General features: G+C 41.0%; 2 protein-coding genes across 9 annotated transcripts in view; one reads left to right on the top strand and one right to left on the bottom strand.

Annotated features, from left to right (window-relative positions):
• NHSL1 (NHS like 1) overlaps positions 1–19,970 on the top strand; it is a 262,680-nt gene extending 242,710 nt beyond the window's left edge. For 5 of the 8 annotated variants that reach the window (XM_073337451.2, XM_073337449.2, XM_073337455.2 and 2 more), the window contains 3 exons: positions 7,603–11,016; positions 11,594–11,723; positions 17,706–19,970. In XM_073337451.2, coding sequence (XP_073193552.2) covers positions 7,603–11,016; positions 11,594–11,723; positions 17,706–18,438 — 4,277 coding nt within the window. In that variant the 3' untranslated portion in view covers positions 18,439–19,970. Of the gene's footprint in view, positions 1–7,602; positions 11,017–11,593; positions 11,724–12,123; positions 12,176–17,705 lie in introns of all 8 variants that reach the window. The other 3 variants (XM_073337450.2, XM_073337452.2, XM_073337458.2) reach the window with 2 other exon arrangements.
• Positions 11,863–21,322, bottom strand: part of HEBP2 (heme binding protein 2) — a 28,072-nt gene continuing 18,612 nt past the window's right edge. The window contains exon 6 of the mRNA XM_073337460.2: positions 11,863–13,593. Coding sequence (XP_073193561.1) covers positions 13,477–13,593 — 117 coding nt within the window. The 3' untranslated portion in view covers positions 11,863–13,476. The remainder of the gene's footprint in view (positions 13,594–21,322) is intronic.

Raw genomic sequence — 21,322 nt, 5'->3', positions numbered from 1 at the left:
ATTTTGTTTGAATGTGGATCCAGATCAAATCCAAATCAAGCAATTACATTGTGCCTGTCTACATTTTCCCTGTGGTTTCAACTGAATAAATCCCTCTTCATGTCTTCCCTAAAGACTTGCTGTGAATGGCTACAATGTTTATACAAGAACTGAAATCTCTGGACACATCAAAGTTGCCATGCACAAGCTAAATAATCAACCCATAGCAGACTTGTTACATCTTATTTGTTCTTCAAAAAGAAACAGAAATATGAGATTACCTCAAAGCTCTTATCAGAGTGGACTATTTCTGTTTGTTGTTATGGAGCTGGAAAAGACTCTATAAGGCTGAAATGTTGGGGTTTTCCCTGTTTCACTGTTTTCTTTTGATGAATAAAGACAAAATATAGCAAAAGTCTTTGTCTGTTGTATATGAACATAATAGTTTTGGTGTGCGTAGTGACTTTGAGGCCATTGGAATTTAACCAAATATTCTAAAAGGGAACACTAATTGCACCCATGAAGATCCCAATGAAAAATATCTTTAAATATTCATATTTTGGAGTGTTGCCCTTTTGCCATTTCAACGATGAGCAAAGTGATCCTTGTACATAGTCTGTAAAGCACTTTGAGATCCTTCTGCATGAAAGGTGCTCTATAAATATAATATATCTCATGATGGCCCTTGACTTGTCCAGTAAAATAGTTGTTCTCATATTCACACTGGCCAGATTCAGAGTATTAGACCCCTAACAATTTAGAGATACCACCTAGAAACTGCAAAGGGACTAATTTTAAATATGTTAAACAATACGGTTGCTGAACAGTAGCATCTCTTAAAACTATTTAACAAAAAGGTGGGAGGCGACAAAGGGTGTTAAATTTCTACAGACACTAACACCCTCGATTATTTTTACATAGCTCTAAATTATCTGCATCAACTACATAGAAACCATAAAACTTAGCCTCTGTGGAGCAAAATTTGAACAAGAGACAAGAAAAGGCAAGAAAAGTCAGAGACAAATGATCCAAATCAATGTACCTGCATGACTTAGCTTCACTAAGGGCTTGTCTACACATACAGCCATTGTTGCCCTTAGTGAAGTCGCTGCCTACACCGACAGGAGAGCTTCTCCTGTCAGCGTAGGTACTCCATCTCCCCAAGAGGCAGCAGCAATGTTGATGGGAGAAGCGCTCCCATGACATAGCACTGTCTACAGCAGTAGTTAAGTCAGTATAACTGCATCGCTTGGGGTGTGGCCTTTCCACACCCCTAAGTTATGTAGTTATAGTGTCATACGTTTGTAGTGTAGACCAGGGACAACTCTCTCTGTGTCTCTCTCTCTTCTGGATGTGGCATTACTAAAGCAGCTACTTTCCATCATCATTTCCTTTATCACACTCTAATTCTTCTCTGGATGTCAGGATGTACCTTTTTTGGAACTGGTGAATCTGGGTTACACCTGTCAGGAAGTAAGAACATTCCCCTCTTTCTCTTACAGAAGGGCAAGTATCAGGGAGAATCTACTGGAAGACTCCCCCTCTTTTCAGCTCTTTGTAAAGTTCACCTTCCTTTTCCTATACCTCTAGGCTGTGGACTGGACCAAAGACACCAACATTTTTTCACATTTTTACAGTCCTACTTAACTTACTGCGTACATACTCTGAACTGACTCCTTTATCAGGGATCTAGCCTAACCTGATCCAATGCTGCCTTTACCAAGACCTGACGCTGTCTTGCTTGTGGATAAGCTTCCGCCATAAACCTGCACCAAAGCAGTTCCAATGGGCTACTTACTTCAATTATTCCAGGCTGTAGGTCTCCTATGCTCCCTCCCTATATCTCTGCACCAGTCCTACAGCATGAACCACATCTAATCCTCCATTATGGGAAGCAAAGCAGGTCTTCCTTTGTCCCAACAGGGATAGGTTCAGTACAGGAAATTGCTTTAGAGTTCTTTCCTTGCTTGTTTTTCCCCCTCACCACTTTTGTCAGGCTCCACACACATTCTGATTCTTCGCCTCTGAACAGCCTGGCACCCAGCCTCTGCCCTATTCTGGTCCTGGGGAAAAAAACTCTCTAAACATACTATTCTATCCATTGCTGCTGTTCTCACATCACATCTTCAATAACAGCGTTCACAACTCTTTTTAACATAAGGTCCAATTGAATGTCTCACAATAACCTCCCCCTTTTTTTAAAAGGAAGTGGTTTTAAGGGCCAGAATTGAGATCAGGTGCTTTTCTTTGGCTCCTGTCTCTAGCATTTGTTTCCTGATAGGTCCCCAAACACCAAATCTGTTTGTGACAACCCATCAGTGGTCAGGATGGATATGTCTGACAGCTGAATCCAGAATGGTCACTCAGCACCTGCTTTCTGGTAGGGCAGATCACATCACTTGGTTCTCACCAACTGTAAATGTTCCAACTGACACTTTTTAACTTCTTATAGTTGGAACTCTTTCTTGTAAACAACAGCTGAGAGAAAACAATTCCTGTGAAGTCCCAGGTAATCATCTCAGAAAATTTTGAGCAGCTATGACTGCAAATGATACTACGTTTAATAAGTAAATCCATAGGTGTTTTGTTTCCTGGGGGATTCAACTAACTCCACCAAGTTCCTGAGCCCAAGTAATTGTAGTATACTTATAGAAATATTTTTGATTTGCCCCTGATCTCTTGCCTTCTCATCTAGAACTCCAGATGACTAGAGGTTCTACAGATATGTATAGATTCCATGCCAGTGTCAGGGAACTCAAGCCATGGGATTTCAAATCCTGGTTGTCTCTCAATGTCTCTATATATACATATCCCACATAGTCCTCAGAGAGGATATTATTTCTTTTAGGGTCACTGGGCATTTGTGCTGTTCACTGGTGGTATTTCTGATAAGGCTGCAGCTTCTTCTGAATGTCATTGAGATACTTGGTTTTGGGCTTAATCCATTACACTTCTATAGTACCATTCATCTGAGGGTCACAAAGAGCATTCCAAACGCTAATGAATTCACAGTTAATAACACTCTTAGGAGGCAACTAAGTATTATCCCCATTTTGCAGATGGGGCAAGTGAAGCACAGAGAGGTTAAGGATAATGACCTTGCCCAAGGTCAGGTGTTAGATCAGTGGCAGAGCAAGGAATAGAACCAAAGCTGCCTTGATTCCCTGTCCAGTAGACATTCATCCATTAAACATTCATATTTTCAGGAAGCAGTGATGTTTATAAGGATCCAACACTTTTTAGCTGACAGTTCTGTGGAGTACTGTGGGATTTTTTTCCCCCATCAAATATCATAGATGCTGTATGGAGCACCCAGTGCAAATTCATGTGCTTGTAAGTTGATTTTTGTTGTGTAGATATTCTATCTCTACAAGTGCCCGGGGAAAACATAGAGGAGGAAGTGACTCAGGCTGCTCACATGTGATAACAGGGATAGTGCTGGCACTGCACATGCCCCATTCCTTTACCCAGCTTACCACGTTTGGAGAAGGCCTAGCAGTAAGGCATAAGTTGGGCTAAGTGAGAAGTGCATGTGCTAGAAATAATCATACAGCCAGACACAGAAGGTTTGGAAAGAGAGATTGCTTATACAGTGGTTGAAACAAACACAATATTTTGTAACAACAATATTACTCCTTTTTCTCTTATCCATCTCTTCCGTTTGCACCCCGTTTTACCTCAGAGTCCCGCCTTGTGATGATCCTCAATTAACTGTGGCTGCTCTTTGTCAGAGTAATCACTGTAGAGTAGCATGAGGCTCTCCCAGCTGCATTTCATCGAATCCTAGGAACTTAAAGGCAAACTCTTTTCTCAGATCTGCATGATTAATCTACAATGGCTAGATGTCTTGGTGACTATCCAAGTAGCCACTAGAGTCAGGGGATACTGATCTCTGTCATGTGACAGGGGTATTTACCTTTGTAAACCTGTCCCAGGTCAACTGAGTCTCTATCCAGCACTTCTGATTGGAACCCTATAAATATATGAGCCCATCTTGACTTAGATAATCAGTTTTCTCTATTTGCTCTTAAATTGTGCCCTAATTGAGCTGCCTGATTAATAGTCCCAGTAATTCCCAGCCTGGCAACAGGTTGATGGGTAGGATGCTAGGCCCAGGGTCTCTCACGTGGTCATGCACAGCACTAATCAGCAAGCCAGTGTGCTAGGCACCACCATTTTAAACCTCCAGACATGATGATGATTATTCTCACACCGCACTTGTGCAACATCTGTAACTCAATTTCCATTTCTGTAAAAAAAAAAATTGCTGATGTCTGCTTAAATACCTCTACAACCAGATGGGCTTTTAGCTGATATGTGGTATCCTTCCAAAGCTCAAATTATCTTCCAGCATTTCGTGTAGTGGCAGACATAACTTCAACCTGTTATTAGATTAAAGGTTTCTAAATTTAATATTCAATTAATGGTTTGAAGTTTTCCTCAGAAACTCCTGCTGAACAATACACATTCTAGCAGCTGTAGCAACAAAGACAGTTCAGGTTAAGAATTTTTGGAAAGCCTTCATAAAAGTGTGTAAGAGACAATCTGGCATCTGATGAGGAATTCCAAACAAACTGGGAAACAACAACAAAAATTTCTCTCCAAAGTTCCACCAAGCTGGGGTTAACCCACAGCATTTTAAGCGAGGCGCAGTGAGTTCCCACAGATTTCCCTGCAGATTTCTGTTGTCCCTGTACAAGAAATGGAACTGGAAACAGGTACATAGTTGTGCAATTAGATAGGGCTCACAATTTCCGTTGATTTCAAAGGGAGTTGTGCACTCATCTGAGGACAGAAATAGACCAATGCAATTTCACAATTTGTCACTTTAGTCCTTCTTTTTAACAGAAAATTTTTAAAACCTCAAAGTTATGTTCTCGTTAAAAACAAAAACAAGACACACTTCAGAATATATTACTTGAAACAATTAGCCTACATTTTAAGGCCTTATCCATCAGCTGAAGCTATGTGAGTGGACCCTTGCATCTGCACAGAGTGCCCCTGATTTCATTGGGGCTACACACTGGTTGCCTATTACAACTGTGGACCCTCAATGAAGTCATGGGACTCTGCAAGGGATCTGCCTACATGGAGCTGATTGTCGTACTGGGGCCTAAAGTTTTAGCTACCTTGAGTAAAATTTTGCACTTCTTGCATGTGCATAAGGACTGCTAGATTAGGCCCTAAATTGTCCTGATATTTTTTTGTTCCAATCAGTTTAAAATTTCCATGCATATTTACAGTAAATAAATTTGTCCCAGTTACTTACACTATAAAATTCTCAGCTTCTTGTCTCGGGTCAAAATCTATGGTGTTGTCCTGCTTTGTGAATGGTACTGTTATGCTGAACATTTAGTTTCCCTATGTGTAACATTTTAAACAAATGTGAAGTGTGTTTCCATGTATTTTTAAAAGTTGCTTGTGTAGAGGAACAAATTTAGCTTATCTTTTCATATCTATATATATTGAAAAGAAATTATCAGCCAATCAGAATGCAAAGATACTGTATACCTGCTGTGATGCATAACTGCAGTTTATTCTCAACAGTTTCCTACATTCTGTCTTATTTGTCCAATCACAACTGCTATTACTCTGTCATACACAAATTCCTTATCTCTATCTCTAATAATAATTGTCACCTGGTCACATCACAGGGGCCGGGATCTTTGTGATGTCTACCTTTGTGTTTTTATAGCACTGTGCAAAACAGGGCCCTGACCCGGTCATATAAATGCAAATAATAAAAATATGATTGTTGTTGTTATACGGCTCTTTCAATAACTAGACTCTGATGATACAAATCTGTTCCTTGATTGGCTGCTATAGTCTGTCGGCTCTGATAGGCTCATGTACTTAGAATTTTCAAGCTGTTTGCCAGCAAAGAATTATCTAATTTCATTTCTCATTCCCTTGGCTGAAGCAGAAAAACTCTGCATTTTCATGAGAGCAGAAGAATCTACACACGAGCAAACAAAATGGACTTAAAAGGGCTTAAAATTTACTTTTTTGCCTTTGAAAAAGTAAAACAAATTCAGCCTTTTATGTGCTGCTTTCCCTTTAGAAGCATGACCCCAAGTAATACCCTTCCCTCCTCCTCCAAATACTTTTTCAGTCTGATAGATGCCAAGAATAAGAATAATTGAATATGCTTTAAACTGTATTTAAAACTGAATGGGGAAAACACTTCTTCTACCAATCCAGTTGTGTTTAGCAAATAAGAAAGAAAGCAGGTAGTGGGAGAGGGTGCCAACTCAGACACGCCACTGGGTCATTTCTGAGAGCAGCTTGCAGGCAGGAGTTTTAAAGCAACCACTTTCCCTCTGTTCCAGCTGTTTTTAGTGCCGTAGCAAGAGTCCAAATCTGTAGATGCGGGCTCTGAGACTCACCGCAATAGGTTTTAAAAGACAGTGTAGACAGACTCTTTCCTCTGCTGCCTCTTCCGTTTGCAATTTACTGTAGTAGCACAACTGCAATGGGGATTAAGAGCCCTTCCAGTCCAGTTTTAAATGCTGTTTAAAGAACAATATATATGGTGGTAATTTTTTTTTCTTGGCACAAAGACCTATAAAGGTATAAATGTATAATAACCTGATGGTCCTTTCTGTTGATTTAGTAATAGCTGTATAGAGGGCTTCTAGGCCCTGCAGTAATACAAATAATAAATAACTATGATGATATATCTTGAACTAATACATTCTTCATCCTTTGACTTCCAAGTCTGTTTACCCCAGGCTATGGTATTTGCCTCATAAACAGGTAGCACAGTGGTCTTCAGCACCTCTGTTTGCTTTTTAAATAAGGGATGTGGGTATTTGATGGTGCTGGTCATTGGAAGATCATTGGTTGAATTATTTTTCTTGGTTCTTCCAAACCCTTCCCCTCCTCCTAACCCCTCCCCCCCCCCGCTTTCTTCTTTTACTGTATATACAAAATAGTTCCACTGGGAAATGGTATTTAATCCTTTACAGATTTAGGGAATATTTTATTTTTATTGCTTTCATTAAACATTTGCTTTATTTGTGATACAACTCCTCCCACTGTCAATTCTTTAGCCCACACAAAGATTTGAAGAGATACTGGTGCCTTCTGAAGGACTTCGAAAAGAATAGTGTTTAGAAACAGCTTAGCAGATTTTAATTTTTTTTTGAAGAATTTCTTTTCTTTATTCTTTGTTTCCCAAGATGTTAACACAGAACCAAGATTTCCATTTCTCATGCTTTTGTCTGTTCCTGCTGCTTCCCTTCTGGAAGTCGTGTAGTATTATTTGGTGTGTAACAAAGTGGGTTGCTGTGGAAATTATTATCGTGTCATAAATAGAAGATGTCATGTGGAATAAGCAGTGGGAACACACAGGATTCCATAAGCTAACAGTCCCTTGTAATAAAGAAAATGGGAAGAGAAATGTAGAAAATATACAATACATAGGCAGAGTTTGTTGGTACTGCATGGTTTTTCAGAAGGCACGAACATCTTTCCACAGCTGTATAACCTCCAAGGGCAAAGGGAACAATGATCTAATAATGAATGTGACATATGATGTCTTTTACATTAATAAGAACATGGAAATAGTGAAGTAAATACTTGTATTTTCGAGGGATAATTGTTGTTTTATTTTGACTCCAGCAGTTGGCACTGGCCAAAGTGACTTCCGTGGGCATTCGATGTATGTCCCAGATCACTATTCCACATTAGGGAGACTAGACAGTTACCGCTCTGCTATGCAGCGATCTGAAACCAAGGACACCAGCTGCCAGACAGAGGAAGTCAAAGTTGTGCCCCCTTCAGTGAGAAGAATACGAGCACAGAAAGGACAAGGGATTGCGGCCCAGATGTCACAGTTCTCCAGCTCATCTGGAAACATGTCTGTGATGAGTGATTCCGCTGGGGTCATATTTGTCTCTCGCCTAAATAACGACATGGGTTTTCATAGCCTGCCTCGACCTGGAGCAAGAGTGTCTCTGCAGTCACTAGAACAAAGGCAGAGCGTCTCTAACCAGACAGAAGACATCACTGGCACTTTGTCACACCAGATAAGCAAGTTGCAGGTTGATAATAGTGTGGTCCATATAAGGAATAACCCTAGGACTGGGACACTGCCAAGGCCAAAGTCCCAAGAGGTGAGAAGTTATGAGAGTGAAAAAGCTGCAAGCCCAGCATGTGTGGTCTCTCCTCATGCTACACATTCAACCAGCATCATACCAAATGCCACGATATCATCCTCTTCAGAAGTTATTGTGATTCATACCACCCAGAGTGCTGGACCATTGGATAGTAAAATCACCAGCTCACCTTCCTACACAAAACCCAGAGACAGTCCTATTGCCAACAATGCAGTAAGCATGAAAGAAGATCACCATTCTTCTAGTGGTAACTGGAGTGAGAGCAGCTCAACGCGCCACTCACAGACCTCAGACACTATCTCGTCTAATGCTACCATGATGCTCTCCCTTGGTGACTCAGCAGTATCTCTCAGCGCTCCAGGAAATGTGGAGAATGGGTCCCAAAGTCTGAGTGATAGCTGTAGAAACAATCTCCCTTTCCAAGGCCACTCCCAGGATAGCGATGGCAGGAGTGAATCCAGTTTTTCAGGGGACAGATCACAAAGCAACAGTATAAACAGCACAGAGCACTGGGTGTACAAATCTAGAGAAAATGATGAGACTCCCTCACACAAGCCAGCCTATGCCAGTGCAGGTTATTCCACTCCTGTAAGCAATGTGAGTAGCAGCAGCCTAGAGAGAACTTCTGTCAAAGAAGATTCAAGTTCTCTGTATTCACTGGACCATGATGGCTACTACACTACCATGCATATGGACTCTGGGCTCAAGTCAGGTAAACTTTCCAATAGTAATAATGGTTTTGGAAACCCCAGGCACAGTGTGATTAATGTTTTTGATGGAAATGAGAAGAAAAATCAAGACGAACGGTCAAGCAACAGTGACAAATCCCTCATACGAAACATATCTTTGAAAAAGGCAAAGAAGCCACCTCTTCCACCATCCAGAACAGACTCTCTCAGAAGGATCCCAAAGAAAAAAACCCAGTCAAGCGGACAGGTACTCGATGAAACACTAATCGCTACCCTCCAGCATTCACTGCAGTTAAACCTTCCATGCAAAAATGGTAGCTCCCCATCCCAAAGTCCATGCAGTGATTATGAGGATCCCTGGGTGCTGCGCTCTCGCAGCCAGAGCTCCGTGAGCGCAAGTAGCAGCATGATGTCCACAACAGCGCCAAATATGTACTCTCTCTGTACTGTCACCCCATCACAGAGTGACACAAGCAGCATCAAATCAGAATATGCTGACCAATGGGGTTACTACAGTGACTGTGCTGGGATGCCAGACGATCAGTTCAAACGCCCAGTGGCTCGTTCTGCAAGCACTACAGCTATCCTCAATGATTACAGCATCAGCCACCTCAATGACAGCTCAAGGGCTTCTACGCCCCAAGTGGCCAGCGGACTGGCCAAACCAAAGAACACGTCTCCAGAGAAGTCTCACAGAGTCACATCACCATCTAGTGGGTATTCTAGTCAATCAAATACACCCACAGCACTTACTCCGGTGCCTGTGTTTTTAAAACCCAAGTTGAAACCGAAAGTGCCTGAGAGAAAATCCTCTCTGCTATCTTCAGTATCCATCTCTTCATCCTCCACTTCTCTTTCTTCTAATACATCTACTGAAGGGAGTGTGAACATGAAGAAACTGGACCCAGCCCTGACCTCCCTTCCTGATGCTGCTGGTCCTCCACCTCCACATTTCCCTGATCATCCTCTCCCTCCTCCGCCCCCTGCCCCAGCAGATGGAATCGATCTGCCTCCACTACCAGCCTCTCCCAGCTTCCCCCCACCCCCGCCAGAAGCTGTTATAAATTCTTCCTTTCCCCTGAGTGGTCCATGGTTTCCTTCTCCAACACAGGAAACGTCCTTCAGTCCTTTTTCTGCCCCTTCTCCTCCCCTTCCATCCCCTTCTTCCTCCATTTTCCCCAGTGTAGTACTTCCACCAGCACCGCCTCTTGACTCCAAACTGACACAAGATGCAACTAAATTCACACCATATTCTTTTAAGACATGTAATCAGGATGATTCTGGCTACAGGGCAGTGAAACAGCCAGCCAACAAGCAAGACTCCAGTAGGCCTGTAATGCCCTTAATAACCACCAAAGCACTGCAAATGGTACAACTGAGGTCTGTGAAAAAATGTACAGGCGCACAGACTGAACAATCAGCTGGATCTATTTCTGAAGCCAACCCTCAGGAAAAAGCAACTATAATTTTCTCATCACAGCCTCCTCTAAAACCATCTCTTTCACTAAGGCTCAGTAACAGCCTGGATGAAGAGACGAAAACTCATAGTCCTTCCTTCAAAAGCTTAGTTCAGGCTCCTCTTCAGAGTTCACTTCCAGATCTCAGTGACAGTGCACCTGAGACCAGCAGTGGTCAAAATCCTGGAAATGCAGCAGGTCTAATACAAACCTTTGAAGCTGATGTATCAGGAACAAACACTGAAGAAGCACCTCAGTCTCCTGTGCAGAATGAAAAATCTCACTCTGGCCTTATTAGTACACCATTTCAGATGCCATTGGGGTCTCCGAGCAAGACTCAGGGTATATCACCAAACAAGAAGCCACCTCCTATTTCCAAGAAACCCAAACTGTTCCTCATTGTGCCACCTCCGCAGCTAGATTTTACAGCAGAAAAAATAGCTAACGTGAGTGATCCTGTCAGAGGCATATCAAGTCCAACTAGGAGAGAGATTGCACAATACGAAGAAGCAAAAAATTGTCTTACAGATGGACTCAGTTCCAATGAGATGGACTCGGGCAGCTTGGTTCCTCAGGGCGGAGCTGCTGGTTCCACCTTCTTTGAAACAGTGGAAACCAATGTCTGTATGGTACAGCCTGCTGCATCACCAGTTCAAGAAGCTCCCAAGCAGGAGCAGCAGCAGACCACTTTGGATGAAGGAAGCAGTTCAGACAGCAATGGAGACGACAGCAGTAACACTGACAGACATCTATCTCAAGAGGATGAAAGTGGTAAGTCTCTCTTTTTTTATCCTTCAGGAGAAGCAGGAGCTAGTTTACTGATGATGGGGGGGGGGGGATTGGGGGAAGTGTGATAGCTTTCAAATTTTCACCCATAGAAAGGCAGGTGTGATACTAGACTAAAAATCATAAGGATAATTACAGGGCTCGGATTAATCCCTGATAAAGAGTCTCTATCTCCGTCTTACCCTCTAGTCAGAAAAGCAGTGGAGATACAAGCAGTATTTTATTAACCACATCATCTGTTTTAAAAATCCTAGGAAAATCTGATTAGATTGAAGAATTTCGGTGACTAGTTTTAATTGAAGCCCTAAAAAAAAAAAATCTTAAAATGTAATTTTGTGCTGTGTATATGTAAACAAACATAGGCATCTCAGACACTGCAGTTCCCCCCCACCCCCAAAAAAATTGTGAAATCAGAGAAATACTGAGAAAACAGTATGTTCAGTACATCCCTTCAATGTTTCACTTACTGTAGTGAAGAATGCAGAGGGATGCTTTAGCAGATAATGTGCAGTTTGGGACTCCGGTGACGGCCTATCTGTATTTTTTTATTCCTTCTGATTAGCTGAGGTGTTTGAGACAGACACAACAAATAATTCTTCACTGCCAAGCAACAGTTACAGGGCAGGGAATGAGGAAGTGGCAACGCCAGCTAGACCGAGAACTACTGAGGATCTGTTTGCAGCTATTCACAGGTACTGCAGAAGTTGCCGTCCACTAACTCTCTCACAATTCAGTTAATAGTCTCCTTCAAAGAAACCTAATTTTGATCATTTTTGCTTTTACTACAAAACCCTCTTTATTTTCTAGTAAATATCTGAAGTAGGAAATCAGTAATAAACACAAGAACGTGCATTTTATTGCTTTATAATAATATTTAACTAATTCCACATTAAAAATTGCTCACAGTTAAACCAGTTTTGATAACCCTACAAATCTCCTGACCCCTGAAAATGTCATGTTACACCTTGTTTATATTGTATTATTCTTAATCTGCCTGATTAACTTTACTTTTGCTTTCTCTGTGTATCTTTTTGTTTTCATTCCCTTTCCCCTTCATCCCTTTTACTCTCCTTCGCTGGTTATATGGTGCAGTTTGGGACAGAGGCTCAACGCTAATGCTTCATGGCAAGCGTGGCTTAAACTGGCAAGTAACATAATATGTTAGTCATATGGAAAAACATATGACAAGTGTGGATTATAGTTTGCCATAATCCAGTCTGAAGTGGGGTATTTTGTGTCAAACTGGTTTAGCAATGAAGACTGCAATACAGATTCCATGCATCATTCCCCTGTTTAAAAAAAACCCCAACTCAGTAGGTACCTGATTTTTCATTTAGTTTTTTTTAGATTTAAAAAAAAAAACCAACACTTCAGTGAGAAGCAGGTACACCATTTAACCCAGCAAGTAGGCAGAAAAAAATTACCTACGATTGGAACAGTTGAAGAACTTGCATTTGGAATGTGTGGGGTGATGGTGCCATCTTATGGCCATGTAGTTTTCTTCAAAACACATATGGGCCAAATTTCCAAAGGGTCATTGTAATTGCACTCACTAGGAGTGTAATTAATCAGTTTGTGCACACAGTTTGTGTGGCTTTTCCATCACAAGTATTAGAAAAGAGGAAGTCTTGTGGCTAATGCATATGACTAGGAATCAGGACACTCAGGACGCATTTATTATTTCATTTGTGAAATAATCCTCTCCATCACAACGTTGGCTTTCCCTAACTCTTTGATATCCCTTAAAAAAAGAAAATTGTGATATAATGCCTGAAGCTGAAAGAATTATTGTACAAAGGAAATACTGGTTTCTTGAGGGCAATATTTTACATTATATACACACAAAGGTTCACTCTGTATGGAATAAATGTGTGTATATTTGTGTGTGTAGATATATCTATACACACACATACACAAAATATAAAAATAAAATAGAGCTGGCAGTGATGCCTATAGTTAATATTACCTGAGACTTCTCTTTAAAAGACCCCAGTTTTCAGTTGCTTATAATTTTGCTAAACTTTAACTACTAGGACTGAAATTTTCCATGTTACGTGTCTGCTTCAGGCTGAATTTTCAGGAAAGGTTGAGCAAAAAATGGTTTAGTTGTTTGAGAACAAGACTAGGAAAAAATAAGATTGCTTTGGCCATGTTAAAACTCCCTTCTCTCGCTTCCCCCTTCTTCCTCCCTCCCCTTTCATTGAGAAGGTCCCATGTCTCCATGCTTTGGAACAGGGACTTGAAATTTGGCAAGGAATTCAGTCTAGGTTAGAGTTGTGCCTTTTACTCTCCCTGTGAAATTTGGCTGAATAATAAACCTCTGAAAATCTTGGTTTGTGCATGTTCCGGGCTGGCAGCAAATGTTCCATCTTCACTGAGGATACTGCATACCCTCAGAGCTCCAGGCCAACCACACTGAGAGTGCTCCTCTGACTCACTCAGTGTTCATTGAGCATGCTTCAGCCTAGGAAACTGCAAATGTGTCCCTTTGGCAGCTGCATGAGAGCCTGGACTCAGAGTGTTCAGTGTTTGTAGCAGCCTGCCACAATTTCTCCAAGGAACCTAAGAAAGAGAAGGGAAAAGACCATTTTTAACCATTTATATTTCAGCCAAATCTGAATGGAATTTCATGGTGGAGAAGAGGGGGAAGGCATCTCTCTAGACCAGGGGTGGGCAAACTTTTTGGCCTGATGGCCACATGGGGGTTCCAAAACTGTATTGAGGGCCAGGTAGGGAAGGCTGTGCCTCCCCAAATAGCCTGGCCCCCGCTCCCTTCCACTTCCCGCCCCCTGACTGCTCCCTTCAGAACCCCCACCCATTCAACCCCCCTGCTCCTTGTCCCCTAACTCCCCCGACCACTATCCACTCCCATGCCCCCGGGACTCCCACGCCTATCCACCCCACCCCCCCTCCCGGTTACCCGTCCCCTGACACACACCCCAGAACCTCCACCCCATCCAACCACTCCCTGTCTCTTGACTGCCTCCCCCTCCCCCGGGCCTGCCTGCCCCTTATCCAACCTCCCTGCCCCCTTACCATGCCACTTAGAGCACCAGGACTGGCAGCTGTGCCACTCGGCCGGAGCCAGCCACACCCCTGCGCAGTCTAGAGCACTGGGGCAGGCTGGCGGTTCTGGAAGCTGTGCTGCCTGGCAGGAGCTTGCCACCCAGAGTGCTGGCAGCACAGCGAGCTGAGGCTGCAGGGGAGGGGAGACAGCAGGGGAGGGGCCGGGGGCTAGCCTCCCCGGCTGGGAGCTCAAGGGCCAGGCAGGAGGGTCCTGTGGGCCCCAGTTTGCCCACCTCTGCTCTAGACCCTTGGGATTCTTCCTGAAAAATAGCCAAGGCAGGCTGCAAACAGTGGAGCTGTAAGAGCTTCTTAAAGACAAGATCACAATAATCCTTTATAAGTGGAAAGTGTGAGGCAACTTCTATATAGGGGTCACTAAAGCCACCCCTGTATAACATAGAAATGCGTGTACTAAAATTCAAGCATTATTCTGCCTGGCTGCGTAGGCCCTGACACAGAGATTGACTTAGACAGGGTGTTCCTGGTCTTGGACAACACTCTTACAATATTTCCCCCCCTTATACTCCTTAGTATTGCCCGTCCTCCCTCACGGCGGGTAGGTGCCATCACTGCACTTTTCTTTCTCTCAGCTAGAAAGATGTAAGCAGCAGCATTTGAAAATTACACCAGTTACACAGTACGTTGCCTACAGGTGTGTAATAGGTGGGATGCACCAGAACTCCTCCAACACAAAGGGTCCCGAGAGTACTCCCGATATCACGTGGCAACATCCTCTTGCTGCCTCCAGCTTAGACAATGTACTGTATTTTGGCATCTCGTTTTCTGTTGGTAGGCCATAATGCAAAATGCATCTGAGCGTGCCATGGAGAAAGCTCAGCCTCTGGCAGAAATGGGGATAAAACATTGCATCAGAATGTCCTTAGGTGTCCATGGGGTTGTACCATTTATGGTTTTAATAAGGGGAATGGTCTGTATTGTACAAGTCTTTTTGTAAATAATAACATGTAATTTGATGTGTAAATCTTGCATTTGCAACAAGTGCTGAGAGTCATTTTTAATCCTTTGGTGATATTATATGTATTATAATACAGCATTAATACACTTTTTATATGTATTCTTACTTAGTCCACAGGTGCCAAGCATATAAGCTCCATAATGATGTAAAAACAGGGGCAATAAAAATCCAGTTCCCGCACACTTAGGCTCTTCTGATTTTTGCTGTTTTCTCTATAGTATTCATTTTTAAATTTAAAATCATGTAGCCCCTCTGGCTGCAAAGATAAATTTCATGTTGTAAGTTAGCAAATTTGGCTGCTCTTGGATCTGTAGTCAAACAGATGGGAGTCATAGAGCACCAACAGCATTGTGAATATCTGTCATTTATCTTGAAGGCCTAATTTTAACCATTTAAATTCTTATTTTTAAAATCATTTTATCTAAAACCATAACATCTAGTTCTTTTTATTCAAACTTATCTTTTGTGTTGTTAACATGCATGACTATGTACATTTCCAAAGTAAAAGGCACAAAACTACATCCCTAAGCTCTCCTAAAGGAACCACGAGCAATAAACAGCATGTTTCTAAAGAATATATGCCAGACAGACTGGACCGATATATTTTTTGTAGGGCTGTCAAGCGATTAAAAAAATTAACTGCGATTAATCGCGCTGTTAAACAATAATAGAATAAAATTTATTTAAATATTTTTGGGCGTTTTCTACATTTTCAAATATATTGATTTCATTTACAACACAGAATACAAAGTGTACAGTGCTCTCTTTATATTCATTTTTGGTCACAAATATTTGCACTATAAAAAACAGAAGAAATAATATTTTTCAGTTCACCTAATACAAGTACTGTAGTGCAATCTCTTCATCATGAAAGTTGAACTTACAAATGTAGAATTATGTACAAAAAAAAAATCTGCATTCAAAAATAAAACAATGTAAAACTTCAGAGCCTAAAGGTCCACTCAGTCCTACTTCTTGTTTAGCCAATCTCTCAGACAAACAAGTTTGTTTACAATTTGCAGGAGATAATGCTGCCCGCTTCTTGTTTACAATGTCACTTGAAAGTGAGAACAGGCGTTCGCATGGCACTTTCGTAGCCAGCGTTGCAAGGTATTTACGTGCCAGATGCACTAAAGAGTCATATGTCCCTTCATGCTTCAACCACCATTCCAGAGGATATGCATCCATGCTGATTATGGGTTCTGCTCAATAACGATCCAAAGCGGAGCAGATCGACGCACGTTCATTTTCATCATCTGAGTCAGATGCCATCAGCAGAAGGTTGATTTTCTTTTTTGGTGGTTCGGGTTCTGTAGTTTCCACAGAGTATTGATTGTTCTTTTAAGACTTCTGAAAGCATGCTCCATACCTTGTCTCTCTCAGATTTTGGACGGCACGTCAGATTCTTAAACCTTGGGTCGAGTGCTGTAGCTATTTTTAGAAATCTCACATTGGTAAGAAATCTCTTTGCATTTTGTCAAATCTGCTGTGAAAGTGTTCTTAAAATGAACATGTGCTGAGTCATTATCCGATACTGCTATAACTGAAATATGTGGCAGAATGCGGGTGAAACAGAACAGGAGACATACAATTTAATTAACGCATTATTCTTTTTAATAAGCATCATCAGCATGGAGCATGTCTTCTGGAATGGTGGCCAAAGCATGAAGGGGCAAATGAATGTTGAGCATATCTGGCATGTAAATACCTTGCAACGCTGGCTACAAAAGTGCCATGCGAACGCCTGTTCTCACTTTCAGGTGATAATGTAAATAAAAAGCAGGTAGCGTTATCTCCTGTAAATGTAAACAAACTTGTTTGTCTTTGTGATTGGCTGAACAGGAAGTAGGACTGAGTGGACTTGTAGGCTCTAAAGTTTTACATTGTTTTTGACTGCAGTTATGTAACCAGAAAAAACCTGTACATTTGTAAGTTGCACATTCATGATAAAGAGATTGCATTATGGTACTTATATGAGGTGAACTGAAAAATACTATTTCTTTTGTTTATCATTTTTATAGTGCATATATTTGTAATAAAAAATAATAATATAAAGTGAGCACTGTACACTTTGTATTCTGTGTTGTAATAGAAATCAATATATTTGAAAATGTAGAAAAACATTCAAAAATATTTAATAAATTTAAATTCGTATTCTGTTGCTTAACAATGTGTTTAATTGTGATTAATGTTTTTAATCATGATTAACTTTTTTGAGTTAATCACATGAATTAACTGCAATTAATCAACAGCCCTAATTTTTTGTGATCAAATCCCAATATTGATGGAGGAAAAAGAATGCAACCTATATCTAGATTTAGTCATGTATTGGCATCAGAAAATCTTATTTGGAAAATAAGTTCAAATTGGCTTGGACATCAACACCGTCAAATACAATAGATTCACTATTTCTATTCTGAGGAATAAGAATGGTGGATTTGTCTCTGACTCCTTTATGCCTCAAAGATCTGTTTTAATATATGCACAGGTTTGGTGGTGTCATTATTTATACTTCCTAGGTTGTTCCCCTCTCTGTTTAACAGTAACTTGCTGTCCTGCTTATTAGTTTGTTGAACAGACTTCCTTGTTTATTTGGGGGGAAAATGTTTTATTTTTATATTTAAAATCTCAGATCCAAAAGGAAAGTCCTTGGCCGCAAAGATTCTGAAGATGAGCGCACCCGCAACCATTCTCCTTCACCCCCAGTAACACCCACTGGTGCTTCCCCAAATCTAGCTTCCCTCAAGCACGCAGGATCAATTCAGAGAAGCATTCGCAAGAGCAGCACCAGCAACGATAACTTCAAAGCCCTGCTGCTGAAGAAAGGGAGCCGCTCAGACACCAGTTCCCGCATGTCAGCAGCAGAGATGCTGAAGAATACAGATCCAAGGTTCCATCGAACAAAGTCAGACTCCGCCCTTGAGTTCCCTGACAGCCCTGTGAGCTGTTCACCCAGCAAGAACAAAAGGGCCCAGGAAGAATGGGCCAAGAGCGAAGGCCTGATGCCAAGGAGTATGTCCTTTTCCAGCACTAGGTATGGCAGGTCGCGAACACCACCCTCTGCTGCCAGCAGCAAGTACAACGTCCGGAACCGCATCCAGAGCAGCCCCATGACTGTTATTAGTGAGGGAGATGGGGAAGCAGTTGAACCAGCAGAGAGCAGGATCCGTAGGACTTTAAAAGAGCAGCAAGAGAGCCAGCTCGATGTGTTTGACAGCGATGAAATGGACATTAATGATTTTCTGTATGCTGAGGAGGCCGGTTCCAATGAGACCAAGGCTCCAACTCACCTAGACTTAATGACTCAACTCATAAACCCGAATGCTTCAAAGAAGTGTCTAAGCCCTTCAGACGAAAAAAGTTAAGAAGGGAGGACAAAGGCATTTGGTATTAGTCTTTCAGATGGTATATAGAATGAGTAAGCAACAGATCCCAGGAGGAAGCCCAGTCCAGAACAGTTTATTTTGCTAAGCATTTATTAATGAACTTCATATGTGCGTTGAACGCTGGAGCACTGATTGTTCTGCATGGTTGGGTTGGGTAGGGTAGGGCTTGCTTTGAGTAGGTGGTCTGTGACTTTAAAGAAAGTAACAGATGAACTTTTTCATAAGCCTTAAAAGTCCTGTCTGAGAGAGTCTCCTCAGATCCTTTGGGGTATGAATTTTTTGAGACTTTTTGATTGTGGGAGTAAAATTTAGAGTAAGTCTGAAAAGAAGATGGGAGGTTTCTGTGGTACAAAGGGGCAGTTGCTTTAAAGTTCCATTCTATTTCTGAGGCTTGGAAAGTGGATGAGATGCGTGGCCTGTTGGAGGTAGCAGGGCTCGTGCTGCACAGCTTCTTTTTTGTGTGTGCGCCTGTTAATTTAAGCATGTCATATTAATGTAAGAAGATCAATAGATTATGAATTGGTGTAGGTACATTTTTCCAGAGGAAAATATAAACTTGTAAAACCTAACACAGGAGAGTGAGCACAGTTGTAATACAGTACTAGCTGCTGTGCAGCCGTAGTGACAGTCTCACACACACACTCTCATTTCCAAGTGAATTGCTTACTTGATTGGAAATTGAGTGATCCCTTAGGAGAACTGAAATAACAGGATGCATATTTATAAAGAGAATGTAAGCAAATAATAGGAAAATGGGAGAGGAATATGCAATACACTGCCAGATTCGGAAAGTTTCAGGTGTCGGGAATGAAATTAATCACAAAACATGAATTTGAGAGTTTGCACCACAGAGTAGTGGTGGAGCCTTTCCATTTAAATTTAAACATGGGGGTTACATTTTGCCAGAAGTTTTTCTTCCATTTATCAAAATGGGAAGACTTCTTATAACTTTCATCACTTGAAATGTCAAATACTTGCTAACTTTTGGTTACCAAAGAGTAAGTTAGTTATTTTCCTTTTTGATTTGCCTGCAGTATTTCTATTTTTAGAAGAAACACAATTTTTAGCAAGGTTTGTTTTATTTTATTGTATATTTTACTGATGGTAATAGAAGTGTTTAATGGTTTTCATTTGTAAAGAAAGTAGTTGATTAAAACTGAAACATTGGCTGGGGTTTTTGGTTCATAGTAGGAAGGAAGCTTTGAATTTTTAAAAGGATTTTTGCATCATTTGATGGTTTGTGCAGTTTTTATATTGATTGTAAATAATGGGTTGTTAAATACCTTTTGATCTTCCCACTTCAGAATTTATACATTTTTAGACTGCTTTAAGAAGAAACACTCGCTTTGTAGATTATTTATTTTAGTGAAATATGCTTGTAATCCCTTTCTTCAATCCCTTACTTGTTAGTAATGTAAATTTCCGGGGCCTTCAGGTAACTCATCCCTTCAAAAGAGGGGGATGATGACAATGCTGTGACTCTGCTTAAATAAAACAAGGCTGCCAATTGCTATCTTGTCTTTTGAATTGATAACATCTGTTAGTTGCAGCCAACATTTTGTGCTCTTATATAGAAAACCATGCATCTAACTACAGTACTAACATCCAGTTCATATAGCGAAACTTACATTTTAGTGGCATCTAACAATTTTTGGTATCTCTTCAACCCATTTTTACATATATTTTGGGACGAACCCAATTGCAATGAATAGGCCTAAAGAAATCCTAACTCATCTCCAACCTCCACCCCATACTGTTTACTATATAATTTTCTCAGATGTTACTGCTCCTCCTCACTTCTTTGCTATCGGTCCCAGGGAACTAGAGTTCTTGCAGCAGCAGATGAGGGGTTAAATCAGTGGGAGCCAGTTTGCCCATAATATGGGCTCTGCAGTGCTGCATGTTTAAATCCCTGGAACACTGGAACTGTGAAAAGCAAACTTTCTATGCTTCAAATATGTTGAGCAGATGAAAATACCAGATATATGCATTTGATTATTGGAACCAAGTGAAAACTAATTCAGCTAACCAACACTTAAAATAATTGTTAATACCGATCTGAGCTATTTACAGCTATAAAGACATATTGCAAAAATAAATAAATAAATAAAAATGCACAAGTACTACATGTTGAATAAAAGTTGTAATAAAGGGGAATCACACATGGTTATCATTTTTCTTCCTACGCCAATCAAATATTAAATGTATAGCTCCATATTTTCATGTAACAATTAGCACTTACATTTTCAAAATGCTGCACAAATGTTAACTAATCTCATAACACCATCTTGAGAAGGAGGTAATTATTCCCATTTTGCAGATGGGAGACTAAAGGGCCTGATGCTTCTAGTGTGTAAGTACATGTAGGAACTGAGTTCAGTGTGGTCTATTCACATCTGTGGTTGCAGGATCAGGCTCTCAGGCAAATGCCCAAGCCACCCAGCAACTCAATGGCAGATCTGGTATATAAATAAGAACTTAGGGCTGGAAACCACAAACTCCTGTGTTCAGTCACAGCTCCATAGTTAAGGTTGAGTTGAATTTTGCATATGCATTTTGACAAAAATAACATATGACAATATGATTTATCAAAACAGATACAATACCCAATTCCACTGTTCAGAGGTATCTAATTCGGAACTAGAAAAGGGAGAAATCCATGAATCGGGTGGTTGCTATAGGAACACACTTCATTCAATGTAAGGTTTATATAGTAAAATATATTCTAATCAGATTATAGACATCTGTGTTCCAAGTAGCGCCTCTGGAATCTGGTGATGTCCCCCGTCTTCAGTCCCTTTACCTCCTCAGTCAGTGATCTGTACTGAATTTTCTGATATGTACACAACTACTCCTCAGCAGC

The sequence above is a fragment of the Lepidochelys kempii genome, chromosome 3 (assembly GCF_965140285.1).
Source record: "Lepidochelys kempii isolate rLepKem1 chromosome 3, rLepKem1.hap1, whole genome shotgun sequence".
Taxonomy (NCBI): domain Eukaryota; kingdom Metazoa; phylum Chordata; order Testudines; family Cheloniidae; genus Lepidochelys; species Lepidochelys kempii.
The sequence above is the reverse complement of the archived record's forward strand: the minus strand, read 5'-3'. Positions and strand labels throughout refer to the sequence as shown.